Source organism: Coturnix japonica, chromosome 2 (genome assembly GCF_054131305.1).
Source record: "Coturnix japonica strain WE chromosome 2, WE-NBRP24, whole genome shotgun sequence".
Taxonomy (NCBI): domain Eukaryota; kingdom Metazoa; phylum Chordata; class Aves; order Galliformes; family Phasianidae; genus Coturnix; species Coturnix japonica.
Genome location: NC_140664.1, coordinates 105360215 through 105385327, shown reverse-complemented (window position 1 = coordinate 105385327; position 25113 = coordinate 105360215). Strand labels below are relative to the sequence as shown.

Below are 25113 nucleotides of genomic sequence, written 5' to 3'. Positions count from 1 at the left end.
CCTGTCACTTTCTGCCCTTATAAAAAGTTGATTTCCCTCATGTTTATAAACTCCCTTTAAATACTGGAAGAGCACAATTATGTCTCCCTGTAGTCTTATCTTTTCCAGGCTGAACAAGCCCAGTTCCTTCGGCCTGTCTTGACAGAAGAGATGCTCCAGGTGCTCCAGACCAGCCCTCTGGTCATCTCTGTGGCCCTTCTCTGGATGCTCTCCAAAAGCTCCACATCTTTCTTGTGTTGAGGGCCCCAGACCTGGACACAGTACTCCAGCTGGGGTCTCACACAGACAGAATGGAGGGAGGCAGTCACCTCCCTCACTCTGCTGACCACCTCTTATGATAAAACTCAGGATACTGTTGGCCTTCTGGTCTGCAGGTACATGCTGCTGACCTACATTAAGTCAATGAGGACCCATAAGCCTTTCTCAGCAGAGCTGCTCTCAAGGACTCCTCCACATATCTATACATATCTGGAATAATCTTGACCCAGGTGACAAACCTTGCACTATGCTTTGTTGAAGTCCAGGTAGATGACATCAGTTGTCTTCCCTTTGCTCACCAGTGCCGACACTCTGTCATGGAAGGCTACCAGATTGGTCAGGGGCTGCAAAAGTGTTGACAGTATTTAGCTATGACTTCCTGCACTCCTTGCATTACTGCAATGTGGGCATTCAATCACTCTCTCACTTCTCTCCCTCTCATGTGGAAGCCTTTCGGTTGGAGAAGCTCTAAGCTCCTCTTACACAACAAAGGGGAACAAGGCCTCTCTGCTATCTTGAGGCCTCTTAACAGGCACTCAGGAGTTCTCTCCTTCTCTTCGAAACACCCAGATTCAGAAGTTGTTGATGGGAGAAGAGGATAAAAACCAATACCTGCAAAAGCGCACATAAAGAGCATTACTGCAAGCACCTCAAGGAGCCCTTCTGTAACTTGACCTGTGAAAGCAAAGCATCAAATGTAGCAGAGACAAAAGAAAACCTGTTCCACACAGCTTGCTCCTGGCAACAAGATGTGCCCTTAACACTGGGGTACACTGAGATAGGTGAACTACAGAGGTCAGGATGCACTTGTCTGCTGCAGACATGGCAAAGTGGCTGGAGCACACAGACCAGAGCACTCTGCCTGGACAACAGCGGCCTTTTCCATTTCACTGCTTCTGTTTCTGTGTCAGAAGAACAGTCCTCACCAGCACAACACCTGTGCTTGCCAGAAGGAGAAATCCTGACCTCACAGAGACTGTTAATTGAATTCTGCTCAATTAATTCTATTAACACTTTGTAGACTCAGACTTAAGTCTACAGGTGACAATGTTCCACCATGATGATCCTTTCTGACCAGGAGCCATGCAAAACCTTGTAGTGCTGTGTGTGCTGCTGTTAATTGCCCTGTCAGGACACCTAGAAAAGCCTGATAAAAAGAACTGGGTTTAAGCCTCCATCTAGAGGAATTCTTTCAAAGCAGAAAACCTGATTCAGAGGACTACAGGGGGCTTTCCTAACAGAGTTATATCCAAAGAGTGATATGCAGTTTGACACACATAGAAGAGATTGGTCTGTCCTACATTGCTCTTAAAGGTGTAAATAGTGCTCTCAGTATAATGCTGTTTCTACATTATCACTGCTCCAGGAAGGCAGGGATATGTTACTTCGTTTCTGCAGGCAGTTTATCTCAAGACACATGCCCAAGATCCAGCAGAGAAACCCCGGATAAGGTGAGAATTTACTTTATGTTTCCTGAATTCCAGTTCCCACCATCATCTCTTTCCTATCTCAATTTGAAATAATGCCAAACAGAGTTGACACCCAAATGGCCACCATAACATGTCACAGAGGTCAAGGGGAGACAAGGGACAGGTGGGGAAGAGGTAGTGTAGGCTTCACCTCCTACTGTGCCTCAGATGAGCAGAGAAGCTGCCCACAGGTGCTCTGGGAGAAGGTTCTCTTGGGTTTGTCAAGGCACATGGGCAGCATGAAGAATACAGGAAGAAACCCCTATGCAAGGGATCTCCCACTGAACCACAATTCTAGGCTCCCATTTACAAACAATATATGTGAGGCAGGACAGTCCCACCTTGCCATCCAATGCTTATTTAGGGGCAAGTGAGGGAATGAACATCAACTCTCCGAACATGGAGTGCTTTGAGGGGTGGGCATGATCCAGGGTGCAGTAATCAATGCGTATTCAGCATGTGGAATGCTGCATTACTGATGTGCTCAGCTGAAGATTTTGTGGTGTAGAATACATCACTTTTTTAGCTCTCTGGTACTTTTTGTTACTGGCACGGGGAAAACTCTATTTAAAATAGAATTTGTGATACCAAAAGATTGCTAGGAGGTAGCAGAGGGATAACCCTGAGCAGGTGATTTCTAAATTCTTTTCTTCATATAGTCTGGCAAGCTCCCTCTCAGGGTTTGCTGTAGTTTAGATCATCTTTGGTTGCTAATATTGATCTAGGGAGAAAGAAATAAAAACTATCTGAGCTTCTCTAGAATCCACAGAGGAATACTTGAATCCCAGTGGCCCTCTCTAAAAGCTGATTGCTTTCCCCATTATGCCTTGGTTGAAAACCAAGAAACATTCCAAATTGAGTTGGGAAAATACGTGCAACATTTTGAAGCAGGGCAATCAACCTGTTATGAAGGAGGTAACTAACATTTGAATCATGAATGCTGGTAGGCTGATGTTAGAATGATAAGGAGATGCTGATGCTGTCAGGCTTGGAACAGATACAAACACAGTGATGCTGGGGTGCTTGATTTGTCCATCTTGGGTGTTCTCTTGCTGGCCAGGGAATGCACCCCAGGCCTCCTGGCTGTGGAAATGTGTGGTATCATCAGAATAACAGGTTTGGCTCATTGTCCTGCTCCAGGCTGAAAGGGATAAAGGGCAGGTACCACGAACAACTGGGATTACATCATTTACATCTGTTACCTCTTTTCCCATGTCCTGATCCTCCCTTTCTCCACCCGAGTCTCCTCCCTAATAAACAAGTTGTCCCATATTTCTTTATTCCCCTCAATCCAAGTTTGGTTGCACCTGTACCCAAATTCTGTGTTTAATAACGAGATGTTGGTAATCTTGACTTGATGTGACATGGCTGACACGGTTACACAGGTGCTATGGGCCTTACGTGATTCCACTCCCAAGAAGGTCCCTAACAACCCCTTCCAAATGTCTTTGAAGTCTGGTTATCCCTCACTTAACTCAGTTCATAGCCATCTGTGGAATCCAGCCATTCCTCATGGCACTATACACAACTTTTGTTGTCATCTCATGCTGGTACCTGTCATTGTTTGGCAATTGCTTGTGTCACATCCAGTGGTTTCTTGTGTCCTGTTCAGTCAGCTCAGAGACAGATTGGGATGTAGTGATCTGTCTGCATCCTTAACGAAGCACCGCATGATTTTCAGGCAGCCCACGATGTGCTGAAGGAACTATGGAATGATCCAAAAAATGTCTGAACCTTTCAGAGGCTCTGACATGAACTCAGGCACACTGAGAACCATAGCCAGGTTGCATTTCTCAGCAGGCAGATAGTTCTCTGCATTTGTTTATTGGTACATCTGTCACAAAAGCTATAGTTCATGCTACAGATGTGCACAACCAACATGAACACCATAACGAACCAAGCATTACACGTGAGGAGATCATTTTGAACAACAGCAGTGCAAATGCTCTGTCCCATAGCTGCCATGGTCTGATCAAACACCTCGACATGAATCACAGTCTCAGGCCAAGGGCAAAGTCAGGGTTCAGTAACATTCATACTTTTACTTCCTTTGGCTTTCTACAAAAGCAGCAGAGAAATTCTCATTTGTGACAATGTAAATTTTTGCTAGTGCAGATTGTCTCCATTCTTCACAGGGGACTGGGCTGTACCAGCAACATCCTCTCTCTTACCAAACCTTGGCACTTGGCCTCTGACCCAAATGTAGGAGTATCCCTTTGCTAAGGAAAATGTCCAGGAGTCAGGGTGTGCAGGTGGGTAAGGTGTAGGAAGAAGCCTAACTGGCCAGCACAGGAAAGTGTCTCCCCTACAAATAAATCTGCAAAATGTTCACAGTGAGCAGGAGGAAAGTGTTTCATCTGCATCAGATTCACCACATGAAGGATTCCTCCCATCTCATAGTTGACTGTTACAAATAACACGAACCTATCGGAGCTCACCAATGGAAATCAAACATCTTCTATGTCTCTTCCTGAAGATCAGAAAAAGGGAGAAAAAAAGATACAGAATCACAGAATCACAGAATTACCCGGGTTGGAAGGGACCTCAAGGATCATGTAGTTCCAACCCCCCTGCCTAGCAGGGCCACCAAACATACACCTTTACTAGATCAGGTTGCCCAGGGCCCCGTCCAACCTGGCCTTGAACACCTCCAAGGACGGGGCATCCACAACCTCACTGGGCAGCCTGTTCCAGGACCTAACCACTCTTCTAGTAAAGAACTTTCCCCTAACATCCAACCTAAATCTTCCCTCCTTCAACTTAAAACCATTTCCCCTAGTCCTGCTATTATCAGCCCTTTCGAAGAGTTTACTCCCTTCCTGGGAGTAAGTTCCCTTCAGGTATTACAGGTATTACATTTTCTTCACTTCCTTAGTAAAAGCAGGGGAATGCAAAAGTAGTCCTGATGGTGTTGCAGGGTTTGACTTGCTGGTCCAGTTGAGTAGACATACAGTGCTGCAGTTGCTGGCTCATTAAACTGATGCTGAAACCTGACTTGTTTGTCTGGCCTCTTGTCCTGACCTGGACACCTATCTTGTTATGGGATCACCCAATTGAAGCTCTTACTGGCATTTCTTTTCATACTAAAGGGAAAAAAATAATAAGAAAAAATGGAGTAGGTAGCTGGCATTGTTCTGAAGCTGAAAACATCGCCATCATCCCCTGGTAGAGAACAAACGTGTAGGAATAATGGAATGTGTAGGTGCATTCAGCTATCTGAGGCCAAGGCCAGAGGCAAATCAGATCAAATCAGCATAGCGAGAAATGTGACGAAGTGTAATTAACACCGAATGATGCCATAATGTCACCACTGATTGAATAGAACTTCATGTAAAATAAAATAGAGAGGGATTCTACGCCAGTACGTACTCCGGAGTGGTCTCTCTGTGCCCTTTCCCTCTGAGCCTGCTCAGCAGCCAGATCCCAGCCACTGCTGCAGGGCACCAACAGATGCTTTGGCTCTCTGACTGCTGCCCAAGGCTGGCTTGTATTGCCATTTGTGTTTCCCAGATTCTGGAGAGTGAGAAGGATAAACTAAATCCACTGTGCTTGTTTTCATTCTAAGGATTACCTGGACCACTTGAAGTCCTTGTGAATGTTGAATTGCTCTACCCTGGGCACACACTGTATCTGATCCTTGTGTTCTAACAATGCTCTTTCCTCTTCCTCTCCTTCATCACTCTCTACTATTTTCATATCTTCATCTCCTTGAAAAGACTTGACACAGCCTATGATATTTTGTATTGGTGTGGGTTTTTTTTTCAGGTCTTTGGCTCATTTTTTTTTTAGCCATTTTCCTGTTCTCTGCCTTAGTGTGGAGAGTCTCTGAGGTTTCACTTTGGTTTCCAGATTTAGACAATGTTTGTTTGGTCAGGCATTGGAATGGGCTGCCCAGGGAGGTGGTGGAGTCACCATCCCTGAGGTTTTCAAGAAACATTTAGCTGCTGTTTTGAGGGATATGGTTTAGTGGGAAATACTGGTGGTAGGTGGATGGTTGGACCAGATGATCTTGGAGGTATTTTCCAACCTTGGTGATTCTATGATTCTATGATTCTTTCCTTCCCTTTTTAATATACATATCCAGGACTCTTACAGCTCCAATAAAATGAACTTTTTCCTCTCTGCTCAACGTTGTCTCTCTTCTCCAAACTCATACAATATCTTTACACATGCAATCAGATATGCATTCTCATCTCCATTTGAAATATCACATCAGGCAGTGAGCATTGCTTCCTCTAAAAGGTGAGAAGAGAGATACCAAAAACTGATCTTATTGGCAACTGTGCAGCATTCCTCTGAACAGAAGCATTCAAAGCTGTGCTTTCTTCCACATCCACTCAGGTAGCCTCTTGCAAGTTCAGATTCCACTGGCATTTGGTAAGTGATATGTTTATGGTTTTGCTTTTGAATTGTATAGGCCTTTTAACATATATATATATATATATATATATGTATATATATGTGTGTGTGTGTGTGTGTGTGTGTGTGTGTATATGTATATATATGAGATGCAGCCCACTGTAAAATGGGGAAGTAGAGAAAGGTGGTGACTATGCATATCCTCTCAAACCCTTGGACAGCCCAGTTTATGAGCAGAAGTGGCCAGAGGCACAAGTCACTTCCCACTTATATTTTCTACAGTACACTTTTCTTCACAAGGAGGTGATCCCTGCCCCTCTACTCTGCGCTGAGGCCTTACCTGGAATACTGTGTCCAGATGTGGAGTCCTCAGTACTGGAGAAGCATAAACCTGATGGAGTGTGTCCAGAGGAGGGCACCAAAATGATCTATGTGATGTGACACCTCTTCTACAAGGACAGGCTGAGAGCTGGGGCTGCTCCAGGTAGACTTGATAGTGACCTTTCAGTACAAGAAAGAAGGGAATAAAGTCTTTAGCAGGGTTTTTAGCTTCTGAGATAGGACAGGCAGAAATTATTTCAAACTAAGAAGTTTAGATTGGATGTAGGAAAAAAGGTTTTTTTGTGATAGCTTTAGTGAAGCACTGGAACAGGTTGCCCCAAGATGTGGTGGAGGAGTGGCCCTTAGAGATGTTCAAGGTCAGACTGGATGGGGATCTGTGCAACCTGAAATAGCTGTAGATGTCCCTGTAGCTATAGATGTCCCTGTTTGTTGCAAGGGAGATAGACTAGAGGACCTTTAAAGGTCCCTTCCATCTCAACTCCTAGACTTCCACATTCAACTTCCTTCTGCTTAGAAGATTCTGTTGTTCTATCAGGTGTCTCTGAATGGTCCAAGTCAGATCTATCAAGCACATTCTAAGTTTTTGTCTTTGAATAGTAACCCCCAGCAGATGTGCTTTTTAGTAAGGGATTAACCAACCTCTGCTCTTAGCTTGAAAAAAGCATTTTCCAGTTCAGACACTGCATTGTCCAGATGAAAAATCTGATGCACGCCTCTGTAATTGAAAGGAAAAAAAAAGAAAAAGCAATTGGAAGCAACTAATATAGTCGTTGTTTAACCGGTCCTCCAGAAAGCAGCTTGTAAGTAGACCTGACAGAGAATTCCACTAAACTGCAGTTGGAAATTCTAGCTGCAGGCCACGTCTATTTTCCTGAATAAGTTTTCTAAATCTTTTACTTTGTAACAGCTGTTGACTACATAAACGCTAATTGCACCGCTAAACAACAGCCGTCTCTTTTGAACTGTTTGGTACATAATGAAAATAGACTGCAGAGATAGGAAAACAGTCTTCAAATCTTCTATTCTGCTCACAATTCAATTCAAAAGGTTTATCCTTTAGTGACATTAATGTATACTTTTGATAATAGGTGAAAATTACTTCACAATTACTTCGAAAGCAGTAATTATGTCGTAAAGACTATACCTAACTTCTACTTAGACTTGTTTTCTTTTGTCTGGACCCATTCTCACTGAGGAAATGATATTGTCAGACTACTGGCGGATCTCTGAAACAAAATGAGAAGGCTCATTTCTATTGCTATCAGCCTCCATTTCTCTTTCTTTTTGCTGGAGTATTTCTCCATCAGCATGTTTGAGAAAGTCCTTGAAAGTAAAAAGCAGAATTTAATGAATGACAGTATTTCCAGGACAGCAATCAGTTTCAACAGCATGAAATTCCTTTGCTTTTCCAGTCAGAAAAATAAATGTACTTCATGGATCTTTTCAAATGTAACTGCAGGTCTCTAAAATCATCTAGTTGACTAATAGTTCCATTAGACTAGTTTTTCTAGCCAAACAGTGTTTGCTCTAACCAAAATAATAATTTTCCCAATAAACTTTGCCTCATTTACAGCTAACACATTTTGCATTTGGCCAACCAGCCATTAGTGGTTTCTAGCAATGCTGATAAGGTCTTTTAGCTATTACTCATCCATGTGCTTGACACGAATGTACTGACTATGATTAAATGAACTGTATTTGGTTTCTTTCTTTTTTTTTTTTCCATCCAAAAGTCATTCCTTTAAATGACCCCTTCTTTTCCTGTGTACCTAACAAGGTAAAATAACTTCTTATCACTTTATTTTTACTTCTGCTTTTGGTGGCACTGACAAATGTTATTACAGCCCTCAAACACTGAGTTTTGTTTCTAAACACCTATGTTCTATTTTCTGATAATCTCTTCTTTGCTTAAACTATTAAGAAATTGTGCTTATTTCTACGTTACTTATATCTTAAAACATTTGTGTTTCTTTCTTACCATGTTAACTTATAGGCAGTCTACTTCCTCTTTATTATCTGGTACTATTTATAATGTCTCCTCGAATCACAGAATCACCAAAGTTGGAAAAGACCTCCAAGATCATCTAGTCTTGCCTAGTAAGTGAATCTTTCTTGCTCATGCACGTTTTACTGTAATCAAATTCGTGTTTTTGTCTATGAAGATTGATGCAGCATGATGTCTCGGTTAGTTTATCACACATAGGTGTATCCCTGTGGCAAAACAGTTGTTACAGTGACTAGAGTTGGAGGATTAAAAAATGCAATCTCAGGTCAGGTTTGACCTCACATCAATGAGGCATGTGGACAGAGTTGCATCACATGTGTATATGACGTTAGAGGAGTCAGAGCTGTGGTTGTGGGAGCATTCTAGGCTCTTCTCATTGGATTTTCTATCTGGGTGTGGTGCTACGTATTCTTATCCAACACGTTGTGTTAGAGGGCTATCTAATAGGATTTTAAGGTTGATTTTCCCATCTAAGCTAGCAGTTGGATCTGGAATACCTTATGTGATATTAGTTGCTTGCTTTGGTTGATTCCATGATCTAAGTCTTCAAACAAGAGGATCTATAATATTTTTATTAGATTTTTGTAAAACAAATCAATAATCCAGTCCTTGGTAGAAAATAGGTTTGGACTGACCAACTTCATCAAAGGAGCAACTTAAATGACTTTGCCAGATCAGACAATTACACCCACTGTGTTTGCTTTTGTGAAGTCACTTTCAGTCATGCCCACTGATCACGCAAGGAACCGCTAGGGCAGAATGGCTGCCATGTTTGTGGACCCAGACTAAGTTCGTGTTGTTGCAGCAGAGCCCCGTAGTCAGCCCCTGCATGAGGCAACTGTGTGGTGATGATGTAAAACCATGAGTGTAGCTCAGCTTGGTTGGAAGGGTAGATTTAACCTGTATTTCACTACTTCTATCAAAGCAACAGGTGGGTTGAAAACTATGATGGTATGAGAAGGTGTGTAGTGTGAGAATGGAGGAAAAAAGTGAATATAAGATGTCATGTAGGGTAGCAAATAGAATTACACTACAAAATATCCTCTTTGTTCCTATCCTTTGGATAGAAGTAGAGACTGGTTAGTGAATGGCTTTCTGGGCTGTTGTGCTTTCAGTCACCTTTGGAGTCATAGAATGTTGTTTTAGCTCCTCCTGCTGAAATTTTTATAAATAGGCATCTTCCTGTTTTTCACTTTCAATGAAATACTTTTGAATATTCAGAAATGAACCTGCACACAGTATATAAGAGAAGCAAACAAGCATGAGTTACATGAAGATGAGCCAACATATGTCTTGTTAAGGTAACATTCATGTGCTTTAAATCGTCACCGCTGCGTTAAATATAACACTATCTTCTTGATGTGGAGATTTGTTTTGAAACATTTCCAGTTATTCATTAGAGTAAATAAGCAGGTAAAATATTAATCAATACTTTGATAGATTTATGGATGAAAGTCTTCTAAAGCAGTCTGCTTCATTGCCTCATACAGAATTTGTCCCCGGCCTTCAGCCTCCTCACTCTTTTCTTTTAGAGCTCCTTTTCTCTCAAAAACGGTTATGTATGAAATAATAGATGTGAGAACATCCATCTTCCTGGCTGTATGTTAACAAGCTTTTCCACTTCGTTTGAGTCTTTTAAAGCATGTTCTTTCAGACTTGTATAGTGACCACGTCGTGTGGTTGTTTCTACACTCTCCTCATGTTCCCATCACATTTCTAGAGATACAGTGGATCTTGCCCATCATCTGGTGCATTCAGAACATTCTGGAAAACATTTTGCTTCTCTGAAACCCTTCTACCCCACTGTGATATGTTCCAGAGGTATTAACTGTTGTAATGACAAACAACTTGGTCACTTCTGTAGAACGGTATTCAGTATTGTCCAACATAAATGGAGAAAAATAAATAGTTCACAGCTCCGTAGCACCTTCATTTACAGCCTAAACCACAGCAAAATAATCTGGAGGGTTGAATGCTTCAATTTCTTCAATTTCTTCAATTTCAACAATGAAGAGTTGAAAGCTTTTCAACGAGATACCATCGTTAGTTACTGCCTTATTGCAAAGTCTAGGGTCAGATCTGTGCAATCTTCGCTCCAGGTGTAGACTAGCAATAACAGCAATTGTCACTTGGTGGAGCCAGATCACTCCGCAAATGGAAAGTGCCTTAAAAGTGTCTTGCGAAAAGGTCTCGATTTGTGAAGAATTGTGTTGAGAAAGAAAGCTGGGCATTGGGGGACTTAAATCCTTTGCGAAACAACAATATTTCGCCCTTTTCCCTGTAGTTAGTCTGGCGTAGGAGAAGTAAAGCTCTTATCAGCTGAGGGAATGCTGTTTGGTTGGAAAAGGGTAGCAGTGCAGTATTGATGCGTTTGGTAATCTATGTGCAACTGTGTGAGGTGCAACCAAAGCTGTCACTTTTCGGTTGTGTATTCTTTAAAGGAGCTCAGATGACTGATGCTAAACTGTGCCAGTTTACATCAATCACAAGTCTTTAGAGACTTTTGACTCTTCTTCTCACCTCTCTCTTAGATTTTCTTTATGAAAGAGAAATAACCTAATTTATTTACAGTGTTAAACAGTGTATCCTAAGAGGAAAAAAAATGAGAGGGTCCCAAACTATAAACACCTTCTTTATACTCTTCTGATATGAACAACTCATTCCTCACAGTATGTTTCTCTCCTTTCCTGACTGTCTGTTTGGGGTATTTTAATTAAAGAGGTGTTATTATTAGAAGCTCCTCTGGCTTCTGATTCTGTGCTATATTTACTGTAAATGCTGTAACAGAGCTCAGGCAATTTACATCTTTGTCTTCAGTGAGCAGGAGGGTATAGATTCTCTCTGGCATTTTTGTATCTTCTCATTACACAGATTTTCTTTGTACTGAATTGCTCCAAACCAGACAGATAATGCTAGAAGGAGGGTCTGCTTTTGAGGACATGTGCTGACTGGAGCTTAAATGAAGTCTTACCTATTCTTTCCATATATTTTTTAGATCCACCAGATCCCACGTGTTGGGAAAAGACTGTTAGTTTGCTCCAGCTAAGTGCTTTTTTCAAAATATACTGAAAACCATGAGAAGAAAGCCCTTTTTTGGTCAGTGACTCTACAAGCCAGAAGAGGCAAGTTGGCTTAGTCTGATGCCAGCAACAAGATGCCCAGCATCCTGGTCCCATGTGTTGTATGGCTGGACTCAGCTCTCATACCCACCTGGATGTGCATTTCCTTCCATAACTTGCTGGATCAGATGGAAGCTGAGGTTTTCACATTCTCAAGATACTGGCAAGCCTGGCACTGAGTCTGGTTCTAACAGGTTCTGTCCTATTATACAGAAGGGTGAGAAAGAATAGGAGGAAATTCTTGTGTTACAGCTTTGCAGATTTAAAGTATGAAAGTCCATTAAGGATGTTATTAAATTCTACCTAAGATTTCTCAGATGAGAGTTAATTTTCTCAATTATTTCTACATAAATCCCACTCTTCCTAGGTGGATGAGAACAGAATAATAAACTGTATGTGATGAACAATGTAGTGTATTACTACAGGCAGTAGCAGGACTTTTAATGTGGAGTTAATAGCTTTAGCATTATGCCTGTCAAGAAAAGCACATACATATCACAGAAGTTACATCTACATGTATGGAATACATCACATACTTTAGAAAAGCAGAATAAGAGAGAATAAATTGAACTAAGGGAAATAAAGATGTGATCTTCCCATGTCTAGAAGGGCAGCATGGGCTCTCTAAATGCTGTGAGATAGAGTAGGGGCAGGAAGAAAATTGAAAATTGGCGTCCACGATGGCAAAGACAAGCTGGGACTTAGTATTCTCAGCTAGAATGTTTGTAGTTTGCTCCCTCTTGATGTGTGGCTTGGGCTGAGGAAGGGGCTGGGATCTGGGCCTTGGGTGAGAAGGGCAGCCCCTCAAATAGCTGTGAGAGCAGGAAGGATCAGAGAGCTGGAGCTGGAGATGTTTCTTATTTGACCTTGGCCTGTTTGGGATCCTGCATTTCTGAGGAAGGTGGTTGTGTCTTGATGTCAATCTGAGTTGTAAATTTGGTAAAGGAAGAGATGATGAGCTATGTTTATGCATGATCTCATGCAGGGAGCACAGCAGGATGTATTACAGGAGCTCCAGGCTGTCTCTGTCTCCGTTTCCTGGGTGCAGTAATAGATGAGGACAGTGCTGCCAGGCCATGCAGGATATGGAGCTCTGAGCTCAGGTGGGCTCTTCCAAAGGACAGTAGAGCTCAAACTTGGCTGTGTGCTTCAGCTTTCCTACTGACTTTGGGGATCTTCAAGCATCCAGGCATCTGCTTAGCTTTAGGGATATAGTCTGGAGAAGAGGAGGCTTAGAGAAGACCTTGTGGCTCTCACGGCTACGTGAAAGGATGTTGCGGTAAAGTGGGGATTGGCCCCTTCTCCTGGATAACTAGCAATAGGACTAGAGGGAATGGCCTCAAATTGTGCCAGGGGAGGTTCAGGTTGTACATTAGGAAATACTTCTTATCTGAGAGAGTGGTCAGGCACTGGAATGGGCTGTTCAGGGAGGTGGTGGAGTCACCAACCCTGGAGGTGTTCAAGGAAGGAGTAGATTTTGTACTGAGGGACATGGTTTAGTGGGAAACATTGGTGATGGGTGGACAATTGGACTGGATGATCTTGGAGGTATTCTCCAACTTTGGTGATTCTATTCTATGATTCTACTCAATTCTGTTCTATGTCCTGAGAGGACACAGCAATGACTGGAGCTGTGGCAGGCATCTGAGGTCTGCTCCTATTTCTGGAGAGCCTGTCTGGCACTTGAAGACAGTAACTGGACACTTTTTTTTTGCTTTTATGGCTCACTTTGCTGTTTTTCAAGCTTCCGAGGCAGTATGAAACTCGGCATTTAATTGAGTTCCTCAGTTTGGAGCTCTCATCATATATCACACTTTTTGCACAGTCACAGGATTTCAGATTTCCCCCATTGAAGGGCAAAGCACACATTTAGCTGGATTGCTTCACTCTTTGTTTGAAAAAATTGATCTCATGTCTTCTTCTTCTCTGAACTTTTATTCCTTTTATAACCCTCAAGTCAACATTTAGCATTTTCCAATCAGTGAATCCTTTTTAAATTGAGTGTTCTGGATTCCTGTGGTGGAAGAGTTTCCTGTTTTTCACTTCATGGGGTTTTCAGCTCTCTGGTCCTTTTTTGCTGTTGGTTTGGGCAAAATTCGTCTGTGAAAATGGCAGCATTCCTTGCAAAACTTGTGAAAAACCGAAGACTTTGCAGAGGAAGGCAGAAGGGTAAGTTTGAGTGGTTAATTTCTAAATCCCAGTCAACATATATTTTGGCATATATCCTTGTCCTGGGATCTGCTGTAGTTTCAATTAGCTGGATTTTTCCTCTTTCTGTGACTTTTGTAGTCTTGGCAAAAGGCTTTGGGCAAGAAGGTGGCTGAAGAAAAATCTTTCACTTCCCCTCTCTCCTACAGTTTCTCTCAGAAATGTCAGCGTGCTCTACCAGCGTGTGGAGCGAGTGCTGCGTCCCTTCTTTCCTGCACAGAACAGTTATTAAAACAGCTCCAAGGCTTGGATCTTACTGTCAGTGGTCAGTGACTTTATGCACAACTTACGTCTGATGCCCTACTTCCAGGGCAGGAAAAAAAATGGAAGAATTCAGTACAAACCACTCAGGATTTGTTCTGGGGATGCCACAGAAGCTCAGAAGGAAGGCAACAAGCAGATTTCTCAATACAATAATATTACATCAACTGCTAAAATTAAGATCAAGCAAATTAAAGCTCTGAATATGCTCTTGTGTTCAGTGCTCAACTACTTTAAATTTGGTCCAAGAATAATGCAGTCCTGAGCCATCCCACAGCTCGCAACAGCAGAGGAGAGGTTTTCCTAATTGGTCGTGAGCTTTTGCAACTGCAAAAATCTCACCCCACTTGTTCTCACCGAGAATGTAACTTTGTGTGGTGTAATACTTGTAGGGGGCAGATGCATTGTAGAGAGCTCCAGCATACTCTCAGAAGAGCCCTCACTCCAGGGAGGTGGTGCAGTCACTGCCCTGGAGGTCTTCAAGAACCACATAGATATGGCACTAAGGGACGTGGTTAGTGGGCATGGAGGGGATGGGCTGACAGTTGTTCTAGGTGATCTTAGAGGCCTTTTCCAACCTTAATGGTTCCATGATTCTAAGAGTCTATAAGACCTCAGCCCCTGACCTCTGGTAAGGGCAGGAGTTACTGCTGCCTGCAAAAAGAAGGAAAACGCCTGGGGTTTCTGCTGTGCGTACGTGAAGGTTGCAGGAGCGATGGCCAACTGGTAGTGCAGGGAAGTGTTCCCTTCAATAATTGAACAACCTGTCTGCTTGAAAAATGCCTCGACTGGGAGGAGAGATCTTTGTCTGCAGTAGACGCACCACAAACCAACAGCAGCTGAGGGGGATTCACCAGTGGAAGTCGAACATCTCCTGAGTCTTTTCTGAAGCCCAGAGAAAGGAAGATTTTTTTGCTTCCTTTCATGTCAATGACAAAAATACCCCTAGGGAGGGGTAAACATGCAGAAAATAACTGAAAAACCTGGCTTATTTGTTCAGCTGGTTGCTCTGTCCCAGGCAACTCCTGATTAAAATCCCCTGTACAGCATTCTTTCTTATCATAAATAAATAAATCTGTTTGTTAGCTTTGTCTTGGAGCTGAAACATTGTCATCATTCTCAGCTCAGGAAAAAATATGTGGGAAAAACAAAGTGTGGAGGTGCACTCAACTGCCCAAAGCCTGGAGGCAAATCAGATCAGCAAAGCTAGAAATGTGTCAAGGTGTGGTTAATGCTGAATGATGCCTTAAGTTCATTTTTCTGCACTTCGATTTAAAGTGAAATTGAGAGGGGTCCCACCCCAGTACCTGGGTGGTCTGGAGAAATCCTGGGCACCTGAAATGAGTATCCAGCCCCAGAATAATATTCATTCAAAGGGCAATCAGAAGAGTTTTAGTCTGTTTTATCAGGGTTGGCTGTTAGGGTGATGGATCAGGTCGGTTTGGGTTTTTAGCCCAGTGCTCCATCCGAAGTTACCACACAATCACAGTGTCTGCAGTGAGCTCAGAGCCCTCAGTCTATTTTGGAATGGCTTCTTCCTTTGAACTGACACTCCCCACAGGGGGCTGGCAGCACCACTCACACCTTGGGAGCACTGCTGACAGGAGCACAGACAAGTGGATGATGCAAAGATTTGTAACAACCATTGACTCATTTTTATCCTACTCTCCTGAGAAACAGTACTTGTTACCTGAGCTTTGCACAAAGGGTTCAGAGGCAGCAGCTCTGTTCCTGCTGTCACCATCCATTTTCTCCAGACTCATGTTGGTGATGGTGTTTCCAGCCCTGTACCTGTAAGCCTGGTGAGGAGAAGTCTGCTCTGGTGCCCCTCTTCCCATCTCTGGTGTCAGCATGACTTTCAGGGATGGTTCATGCCTCTGGGCTATGTTTATTCTGCACACACACAGAGATGTTGGCAATTTCTCTGGCTCAGCTGTCTATCCAGAGGGTGCTGATGTACTTTCTGCCATCCCCGGACACTCTCATGGAGCTCCTGGGCATCATGACAGCTTCACAGGCATCCAGCACTCCTCCATGTCTGCTACATGCCTCACATCCCCAGTATCTCAAGGCACACATGGAGCACAGGGCCCTGTCTCCACCCATCGGCACAGTGCAGGCCAACAGCAGGCCCCTGGCCGCTGATGTATTGGTCCTCCCTTGCTAACAGGCAGTCTCACATTGACTTTGGTGGAACAACTATGACTTGCTGAGCTGGATACCAGCTGTGCTCTGCTCTGTGGGGCCAGGCTGCATCTGTGTGGACATGAGCAGAAGAGCAAAGGCAAATTTGGTGCCTTGGGGAGCTCAGCAATGTATTTGCCATGTATTGCTTCATAGCCAAAGCGTGTCTGGTGAGGGGGATGTGATGCACATGGAGGAAACGCCCAGATGTGTGGTAAAAAACAATCACCAGGCTTCAGCCATGTAGGGTGTCTGTTGCTCATGCTCACCATTCCAGGCACGGAATTTATTTCTGCAGTAGAGCAACAGAACACTTTCTTCTGCATTTTGTGAAAGCAACTGATGGGATCTGCGAGCTCTCGTACATCCCAGGAGTAAGGAACAATCTTACCATGCCCAGAACCTGGACCTCACCTGACTTCAGGCTGCACAGGATTTGTTCTCTAACACTGTAATGCAAAAGTGCTTCTGCAAGAGGTTTACAACCCCAAATAAAGTAGGTGGAAGCAAGTTAGCACTCAGTTTAATAGAGAGGTACTCATGCTACTGGCTGGTCGGTCTCATCCAAGTTCTTGGTACTGGTGGCAGCTGACTGGTACAGTGTTTGCCCTGGGATTACCCCTGGCAAATATCAGCAGCAGCAGGCTGCCAAGATGTCTCTTTCACCCCCTTAATACTGTGGCCATATGGATCAAAGTGGGAGACTATAAAGCATCACATATGAGAGTAACCAGAGTCACAGACTCTGCATATACTGCATATAATACGAATTCTTTCTCATAGGCAACTCATCTGTTCAGGCTGTGATGTGCATTTTTTCCACACGCTCATCTATCACTCCCCACTTTGTGATAGAATGAGGCCACGCAGCGTCTCAGTACAATTCACCCTCAAAAGTGGGTTCCAGCCTGAAGCACTCACCTGTAGCTGAGTGGTGCCAAACCAGGAAGCGAGGACTGACCCTTCAGCATCTCCTAGCCTCACAGCTCTGCCTCAACACAGCCCCTGGCTAATGAGGCCCCACTGCAGGCTGTGCTCAGAGACACTGCCCAAGCTGCAAGACGCAGGACTCGCATTGTCACAGGCGGCCCTTTGCAGTGTGCTAAGCACTGAGCCATGGTGCGAGGTTAGCTTGCATTATTTTTTGTGCTTCCCAGATTCTAGAGGGATAGAATGGCAGCCTAAAGCCACTATGCATACTTTCATCCAAAGCAAGCAAACCTAGGATTGCTTGGGACCACACCAAGTCCTTGTGTGTGTTGAATTGCTCTCCTCAGGTATGCACTTTGTCTGATCTTTGCGTTCTCCTAACAGCTTTTCTTCCTTTCCTTCATTGGCCTCCACTGTTTTTAGATCTTCATCTACTTGCCAGGACTTGCCGCAGCCTCAGATATTTATATTGGTGCTTTTTTTTTTTTTCAGGTCTTCAGCTCCTTGTTTTCCTGTTCCATAAGTGGAGAGTCTGTCTCTGATGTTTCACTTTTGGACGTGCTTTCAGCATTTGACAACTGCTTTGGTAACCTTTAGACATACATTCAGGTATGCACAGCATGCACAGACTCTCATTTCCGTATCACCATTGCAGCAGCTGGCGAAGCTTGCTGCCCTCATACTTATTCCAGCAAAGAAAACTTCCTCACTTTCGCTGCTACCACTGAACAGGGAAATATGAAGGGCCTTACAGCTACAAAGCACTTTTTTCTCCCTTTATGTGCTGTTTTCTTGCCGAGTTTGCAACACTGTTTTTTGCTTCTTGCAACTCAGAATTCCTGCTCAGGTGGACACTGCTCTGATCTACTTCTATTCCCCATCATCCACTCACGCCATCTCTTGTGTATTCAGATTCCACTGACAATTGGGGTAGGACTCTGTCATAGTTTTTGCTGGAGTCTCTGTTAGTTGTTATTGCTGTTGTTGTTTTTAAACAGTGTTTTCCAAGTAAAACCCACATACAGACTGACCCACCTTCCCTGTGAAATCCACCCTGGTTCTGTACATCAGTGCTGAACTTGTATCACCTTTCCAGGCCTTTGGCTTCCCAAAGCACCCAAAGGTCAGGGTGAGATTTCTGTCTCCTTTGGGCACCTCACAAATATTTTACTATTACTTGTGTGAAGTCGGTGAACCTGCAGGCACTCTGAGTATAAACACTTACTTTTTCATCACTGGTGCTATTGGGCATAGCACACCGCACACACAACCATGAGGGTAAGATTCAGGTATTTAATGTTGGACTTGTAAATCCATGCTGGGATTTATGATGCATGGCCCATTTTTCAAGGGGAGAGCAGTCTCACCCACTGCTGCCACAAGGCAGAATATGGTGCAGCTGTGCGCAGAAGGGCTCAGGGTGCACAGGGTGGCTCACAGCAGCCCGCTCTGGTCACAGTCATTCTGGCAGTGCCTGCTGCTCACCGTCAAGAACCACCTTTTATTTTGCCCTCTGCAATGATGTGCACATACTGGAGCAAACACAGCTGACAGACTTCAGCTCCTCTCCACAGGACCACAAACCATTTCTGGGTGAGCACGGCCTCTATCACCACTGCCAACAATGAGGCCTGAGGACATCACAGCCAACAGTGTGAGGTCTGCAGCAGCAGAATTCCTTCTTCCCTCCAGCCAGCAACTGTGCTGCAGCAAATCAGTGCCTCACTCCACGGCGGGACCGAGCAGCCCACAGCTCCCACATCCTCAGCACAGCAACCCGCCCTGGGGCTTTGGCAGCACTTCCACAGGTGCTTTAAGGGATTTAATTTAGGGAGAACGTGGATTCATTGCTTTCCCCCAGGCTCTTCAGCATGAGCCTCGGCCCTGGAAGGCAGGCTGCATTCCCACAGGTTGTAGTGCCCAGCGCCTTCCCTTTGGGACACGCCAAGTAGCCACTGTGGATCTGGGGTCCAGGCCTTGCTTTACCTGCTGAGGGAGTGAAAGAACCCTTGAGACCACCACAAAGGAGCATGAGAGCAGAGGGAAGATTTGACCAAGGAGATCTCCAACAGGCAGCGGACTGAGGTATGGAATATGTGAAAAGACGGGAAGACTATTTCTCTTGTCACGGCAGCCCCATCTAGACTGGGAACAAACACAGACAGAAAGGGCGTTCCCTCAAGAACTGTAATTGAATGAGACGTAAATCACGGCTCACCAAAGTGAGTTAGGTTTGGCTGATGTACAGAGCTGGGAAGTGAAAGTCACTGGCTGGGTGCCCAAGGGAGGGGAGGAGATTGGGCACGAGATAGGCAGCGAAGGGGTGCAGACGGATAGAAATGTGAGCAAGTCAGTGCCAACACAACACATCGCCCTGGGCCCTACTTCTGCCATGCCAGCATTGTGAGGTGTGCGGCAGAACTGAATACACAGCCTGGAACGAAGAGAAGGAGAGACCAGGACCACCGTTCAGTTATAAGCTTTTTCTTTTTTAGAATTGAAGCTTACACAGTTATCTATGCCCACTATATTCATAATTACATTTTAATATCTGCATACAAAAGCTATGTAAAAATTATTTTCTTCCCCCAAATATACAAATTTTCTCTTTAGATAGTTTAAAACATTTGTGATCACAGATTTTTAATATATTTTAGGCTGAAAAAATATTACCAATCTAGCATAACTCTTAACACTGCTTGCAAAAAAATACATCATCCAAGGTAATTTTTTTGTACTGTACTGCGTGACGTTTGCCTTACCCTCAGGGCACGAAACCGGTATAAAAAATAATGAACCAAATAAGCAAAACCCACAAACCTCACAGACAAAGTAAGAAGTCCTCCCACCTAACTTGATAAAAACAACCAACCAACCAACCCAAGCCACCCTTCTCTTAAAAAAATAAAAGCCTGAATAACTAACGTGATGTATTCGTGAGCAAACTCAAACTGAAGAGTGCTAAGGAAGTAGGAAAAGAGCAAAAGAAATGACAGTATGTCAGCTAGTTCATGCCCTGATACTATCTCCACCAACATTAAATGTGTAATTAAATAAAGTGTCCTTTAATGTTTTACATTGTGCTCAGTAATTTACATGAACTTAATCTACACCCGGGTGCTGATGTAGATTTACATTTGATTGTCTTGTGCATAAACAAGGTCAGCTTTTGAAGAAGGTAAACTGTGCAATGGACGGTCACAAACAACTCATTACCTGCACAATATTGCTTTTTGAAGGCGACATCAGTCAATGTGGATACACACAAACAATGCATACTCTTTGCATTTGCTAACATCTATACGACACACTAAAACTTCGTGGTAAGGCCAAACCTTTTTATTTTTCTATTTTTTTTTTGTTTGTTTTTAATTTTAAAGCAAAAATATACCGTAGTAAAAAAATGTGCTCACATTGTTTTTGAGTCCTTAAGTGGAAAATAAACCTCTATCACACTAGAATAAAATTTCTCTCTATAAAATTTAAATACGGATCACTTCGTCGCTCTATCAAAAGGAAACGTCTGGCAATCATTTCCAGATGATCACAACAAGACATGTCAAGAGGTCCTACTGCCTCTTCCTTGGAGAAAAGATAAACGTTCAACTCTTCCGACTGCTCTCACAGTGAGAGGTGCACGTTCCTTGGTTGTGGATTTTGATTCAGTCAATGAAAAAGGTTTAGCCTTAGGAATGCTGGCTACGTCTCAAAACCATAGGACTGATTTTTATAGTTTATGATTCATGCAGCAAAAAGTCAATATGACACATACAGGTTAGAGTTCCATAGCATAAAAATGCATTGCTAGCAATGACATGCTCTGCTTGTGATCAACAGCCTTGTCTTGGCAGATTTCGGATACAGCTGATCGTTCCGGACAGGTTTTTTTTTCCACTTTCCAATGCCTGCCTCTGAAGAAGCAGCATTTTGCTCAAAAATGGTTGTGGATCTCGGAGGTCTAACTCTAACGCCTACATTTTGGCAGAGTGTAAACAAGAATCATTATTATGCATGTTATATGTCGTCATAAAAATCATAACTTAACTGAGATGACACAAGAAATGAGTATCTAAATGCATACATTACTTGGGGCAAAACTGTGAACGATGACAATCGAGTTTGATAGGAAGCATCTCCTATGCAAGACCCACGTGTAGACCACAAAGCAAAAACAAAGGTTATGTGGCACCATCAGAAACAAGACCCTGAACCGCAGTGAGAAGTGCTGTTTGTTGTTTCTCTCTGTACAGGTCCTACAGACTGGCTGACCAGTGCCTGCCACTCAGATGGTAAATCCAGTGGCTCAGTCCTACGGTGACCTGAGTCATGGCAGAACAAAGGTCCTCATTCACCAGAAAGAGCCTTTTTCAGCATCCTCACAGATTCTAGTTTTGCTCTCACAGTCACGTAAATAAGGAGTCAGACTGAGGAAGTCAATGAAGACACACAGAGTAAGACTGGTAGGAGAAGAGAGGTCATTACATGTCAGACTAAGAGCTTGGTCTTAGTACTCTGCTGAGGAATGCTACCAATCCCCCTTGGTTAGTCAAAACCAGACTCCAATATAATCTAAAAAGCTAGAAAAGCACACTGATACTATCCTTACAGCTTAAAGGACTGCTGAACCTCTCCAAGTTGGTTTGCCTAATTGCTCATCTGCAACCATCTAACAAAGGATGCTTGTTGTTCTGAATCCTGATTAGCTGCATCCCCAAGATGCTTCAGTACCAGGAAGTCAGGCCGTGAGCCTGGATGCCTAACAGCAGCTGACATGCCTGAGTTCAGACATCCATTTGTGTAGGCTGTGTTTCAAAACTTCTTGACCTGCTACAGTAACCTTGGCATACAAATTCCTGTATGAGCAATGATTTTTGCAGCAGCCTGCACAAAGTGTTTGTTCTCAGCGCTACCTCAAGCTGCAGTTCTACCCAACGTGTTGTGAGTTTCTTCACCTCTTGCTGCTTCCCCATGTCGATCCAGTAACTCTCGTATTTTTTTCTAAATTCTGATCTTTATTTTTTGATTAATGCAGTCCCGACACTCCCAAGTGTTCAAAAGCCAGTAGTGTGGGCCCCAGTAGTTAAAGGCAGCAAAAAGTCACTACTGAGTATTGACTTCCAACCTCAACATTTAGGCTGCTGATTTTCTTTATAACCCAGAGGATGAGAAATGTTGACCTTAATGAGAGACTGAGCCTCTCAGGCAGCAGTGTGACTCTAAGAAACTGAGATTCTGAGCAATACATAAAATATGGTGGAGGCTGTAGTGAGGTCGCTGTGAATACTACCAGGAGAAAGTGACTTTCTCCTTGTCCTCATCCACAGCACAGCTACAATGTTTTTACACTACCTCAAGCTCACATTTAGCAAATAGATGAGATACTCAGGTTGGTTTCAGAAGGAACTCCGTGATTCTGGGAGTACAAACCTCCAAAAGATATCTTCTTCTTGAGAGCCATTTGCATACAGATGCTGTTTTTTTGCTTTCCCGTATACTACCAGTGCCCTACCAAGCCACCCTCAAATCAGATGTCTAATACACTTCACTTACTGCAGATGCTGTTCATCTGAGACTGTGCAGAACTGAATATATGTGAGCTTTTCTTGTCGTGTGATCTCTTGTTCCAGAGGCTAGAATGTTTCCTGATCCTTGTCCCCAAGATGCAGTGCTCTACATGGAATCCATGTAGCTTGCACACGTTTTGATATTGAGCAAATAGAGCCAGCCCACAATGGGGGTTCTTCAATTTCAGCAAGCATTTAAAGGCTTATTTCCAAAGGCCTGTCTACTTGGTACCTGCAAAAAGCCCTCAACATCCCATTGTGTTTTATATTCTCATGAAATTACAGGCATAACCCCCAAGGAATAACATCAACACTCAACACTCACCATGGGTACATCATATGATATCAAAGAGCAGGCACAACAAGATTCCATATCCCTGACAATAGAGCCAATAGCACTCCAAACACTTCATCAGTGTTAAAGGGAAACAGAGGTGAAAAGAATTTCATCCCTGGCACAAAGATACTGTGCTCCACCTATATATTTTCCTGAGTATTGTGATCTTATGAGGGAACAAACATATAATGTATGGGTTTGGACACGGGGCATGAGCTTTGAAAATCAACACATTAGTTGTAGCAGTGCCCACTGAGTTGCCAGGCAAATGTATCAATGAATAACAGAGACAGAAACTGGTACAAATGAATGCACAACACAAAAGAATGTGGGATCTGAGGAAGTGCAAAACAGGTCTCTTGAGTTTCCAGGAAGAACAGAAGAATGCTTTTGATGTATCATACAAATTCAGAGAATGGTTTAATATCAAGTTTATAAAATACAGGGACAACAACCCTGAATAGTGATGGATAACAGAAAGGAATCACTCTCTATCAATAAAGCCCTCATTACAGGCTTCAAACATTCCAGCATCACTGAGTACTGACTTGCAGATTTTGGCAGCTGGACTTCGTATCTTTCAGCTCAGTTCCTGCTAGTGCAGTTAGTGGAAATAAATTACGTGAAGGAATCAAGTAAGAAACTAGCCAAACAAAACACATACACACACTGAGGAGGGAGAACCTAGCTGATCAACACACATACACACACAGGAGAGGGTGAGAGAAGGAAAGAGAGAGAGATGATAAAAACATGGAAATATGTTTAAGACATCTGCTGAAGATTCATAATTATATATATATAAAATTATATATATACGTGCATATAAACTTTATATATATATATAAAACAAAAGATTACTGCCAAGCAATACTATTTGTACTACTGGGACAAAGCTGTACAGTCTTGAGTGACATCAATAGCACAGTTGGTTTCTGTTCTCTCTGACGGTCATCCCATAGGTTTCATTCATTCACATCCCTGAATAAGTCGTAGGAAATACTGCTATTCTGACAAACAGCCGACTTCTTCAGAGCACTGAATTTACCGCAAACCTCAGAAAAAGCAGACTTCCCTACTCAGGAAAAAGCACATCAGAGGATCAAATCTCCCTCCTTCCCCCAGCAGAGCTTCCAGTGAAGTTACCTGGAGTAGTAAGAACTGAACAATCTTACTTTCTGTACACATGGAAAAAAAATGACTCAGTCCCTTCCCTCACTTTGCATACACTAAGTACTTGATTTATGGGGCACCGTTAAACTGCATCCATTGGAACGATCCAAAGATAATGATGGGATCATGACAATGATGGTCCTAGATCCTAAGGGTGATCGTTACGATAGAAACAACCACAAAGACTAGATATTTCATCTCACGAAACGGTCACTAGTACCCTGCAAAGTGAGGTAACAGCAGACAGAATTGCCAGGATCAAATTATCAATTGCTGTTTTAACTTGGAGGCCAATTTATTTTCTGCCACTTTGATTTATCTCCCTTATTTTCCAAGCAATGATGCATGTGAGCTGGTGACCACGTAAGTGCTGGTGAATGAAACTGGTCTGTTTCTATTTCACTGTTAAGCTGTCAAAGCATTCACATCAAAGGACTGAAGAACAAATTGCAATAGTCACAAGTACCAGCAGAAAGGGATGTTTTCATCCATGTGTATACAACTGCCCCCAGCAACCCCAAAGAAAAACTCAAACGAAAGCCCAACCCCACCTCAAGAATCAGAAGAAAACAAAAGAACAAACAGGTTTGAGAAGAGCTGGGCAATGGAATGAAATGACAGCCAGTAGTGCGACAGGGGTGCAGAGGACCGCTCCAGTCTCTCTAGTCCTCAAACACCTCCAGGAACAACGGAGGGAAGAGTTCTGTGGGGCACTCCACCTTCATGTGCAGGAAGCGGCTGGCATGGCAGGCTCCAATCATTCGCAGATCTGTCACTTTCATCAGCAGTTTTGGCCAAAAATGTGCAACATGGTGTTTTCTGTAGTTAATGTAGTGTTCAAATGCCAGGAGGAAACCCTCTTGACATTTTTCTATCCTCTCGACGCAAACAAGGCCTGGGCGAT

The 25113-nt window shown here is 43.3% G+C and overlaps 1 protein-coding gene and 1 long non-coding RNA gene across 24 annotated transcripts in view; one reads left to right on the top strand and one right to left on the bottom strand.

The window, feature by feature from the left end:
- The window catches only part of LOC116652875 (uncharacterized), a 23525-nt gene extending 3314 nt beyond the window's left edge, over window positions 1–20211 (top strand). The window contains exon 2 of the long non-coding RNA XR_004306053.2: window positions 17628–20211. This is a non-coding gene — a long non-coding RNA (uncharacterized LOC116652875). The remainder of the gene's footprint in view (window positions 1–17627) is intronic.
- Window positions 19604–25113, bottom strand: part of THRB (thyroid hormone receptor beta) — a 162622-nt gene continuing 157112 nt past the window's right edge. For all 23 annotated transcript variants that reach the window (XM_085538383.1, XM_085538384.1, XM_085538381.1 and 20 more), the window contains one exon: window positions 19604–25113. In XM_085538383.1, coding sequence (XP_085394509.1) covers window positions 24872–25113 — 242 coding nt within the window. In that variant the 3' untranslated portion in view covers window positions 19604–24871.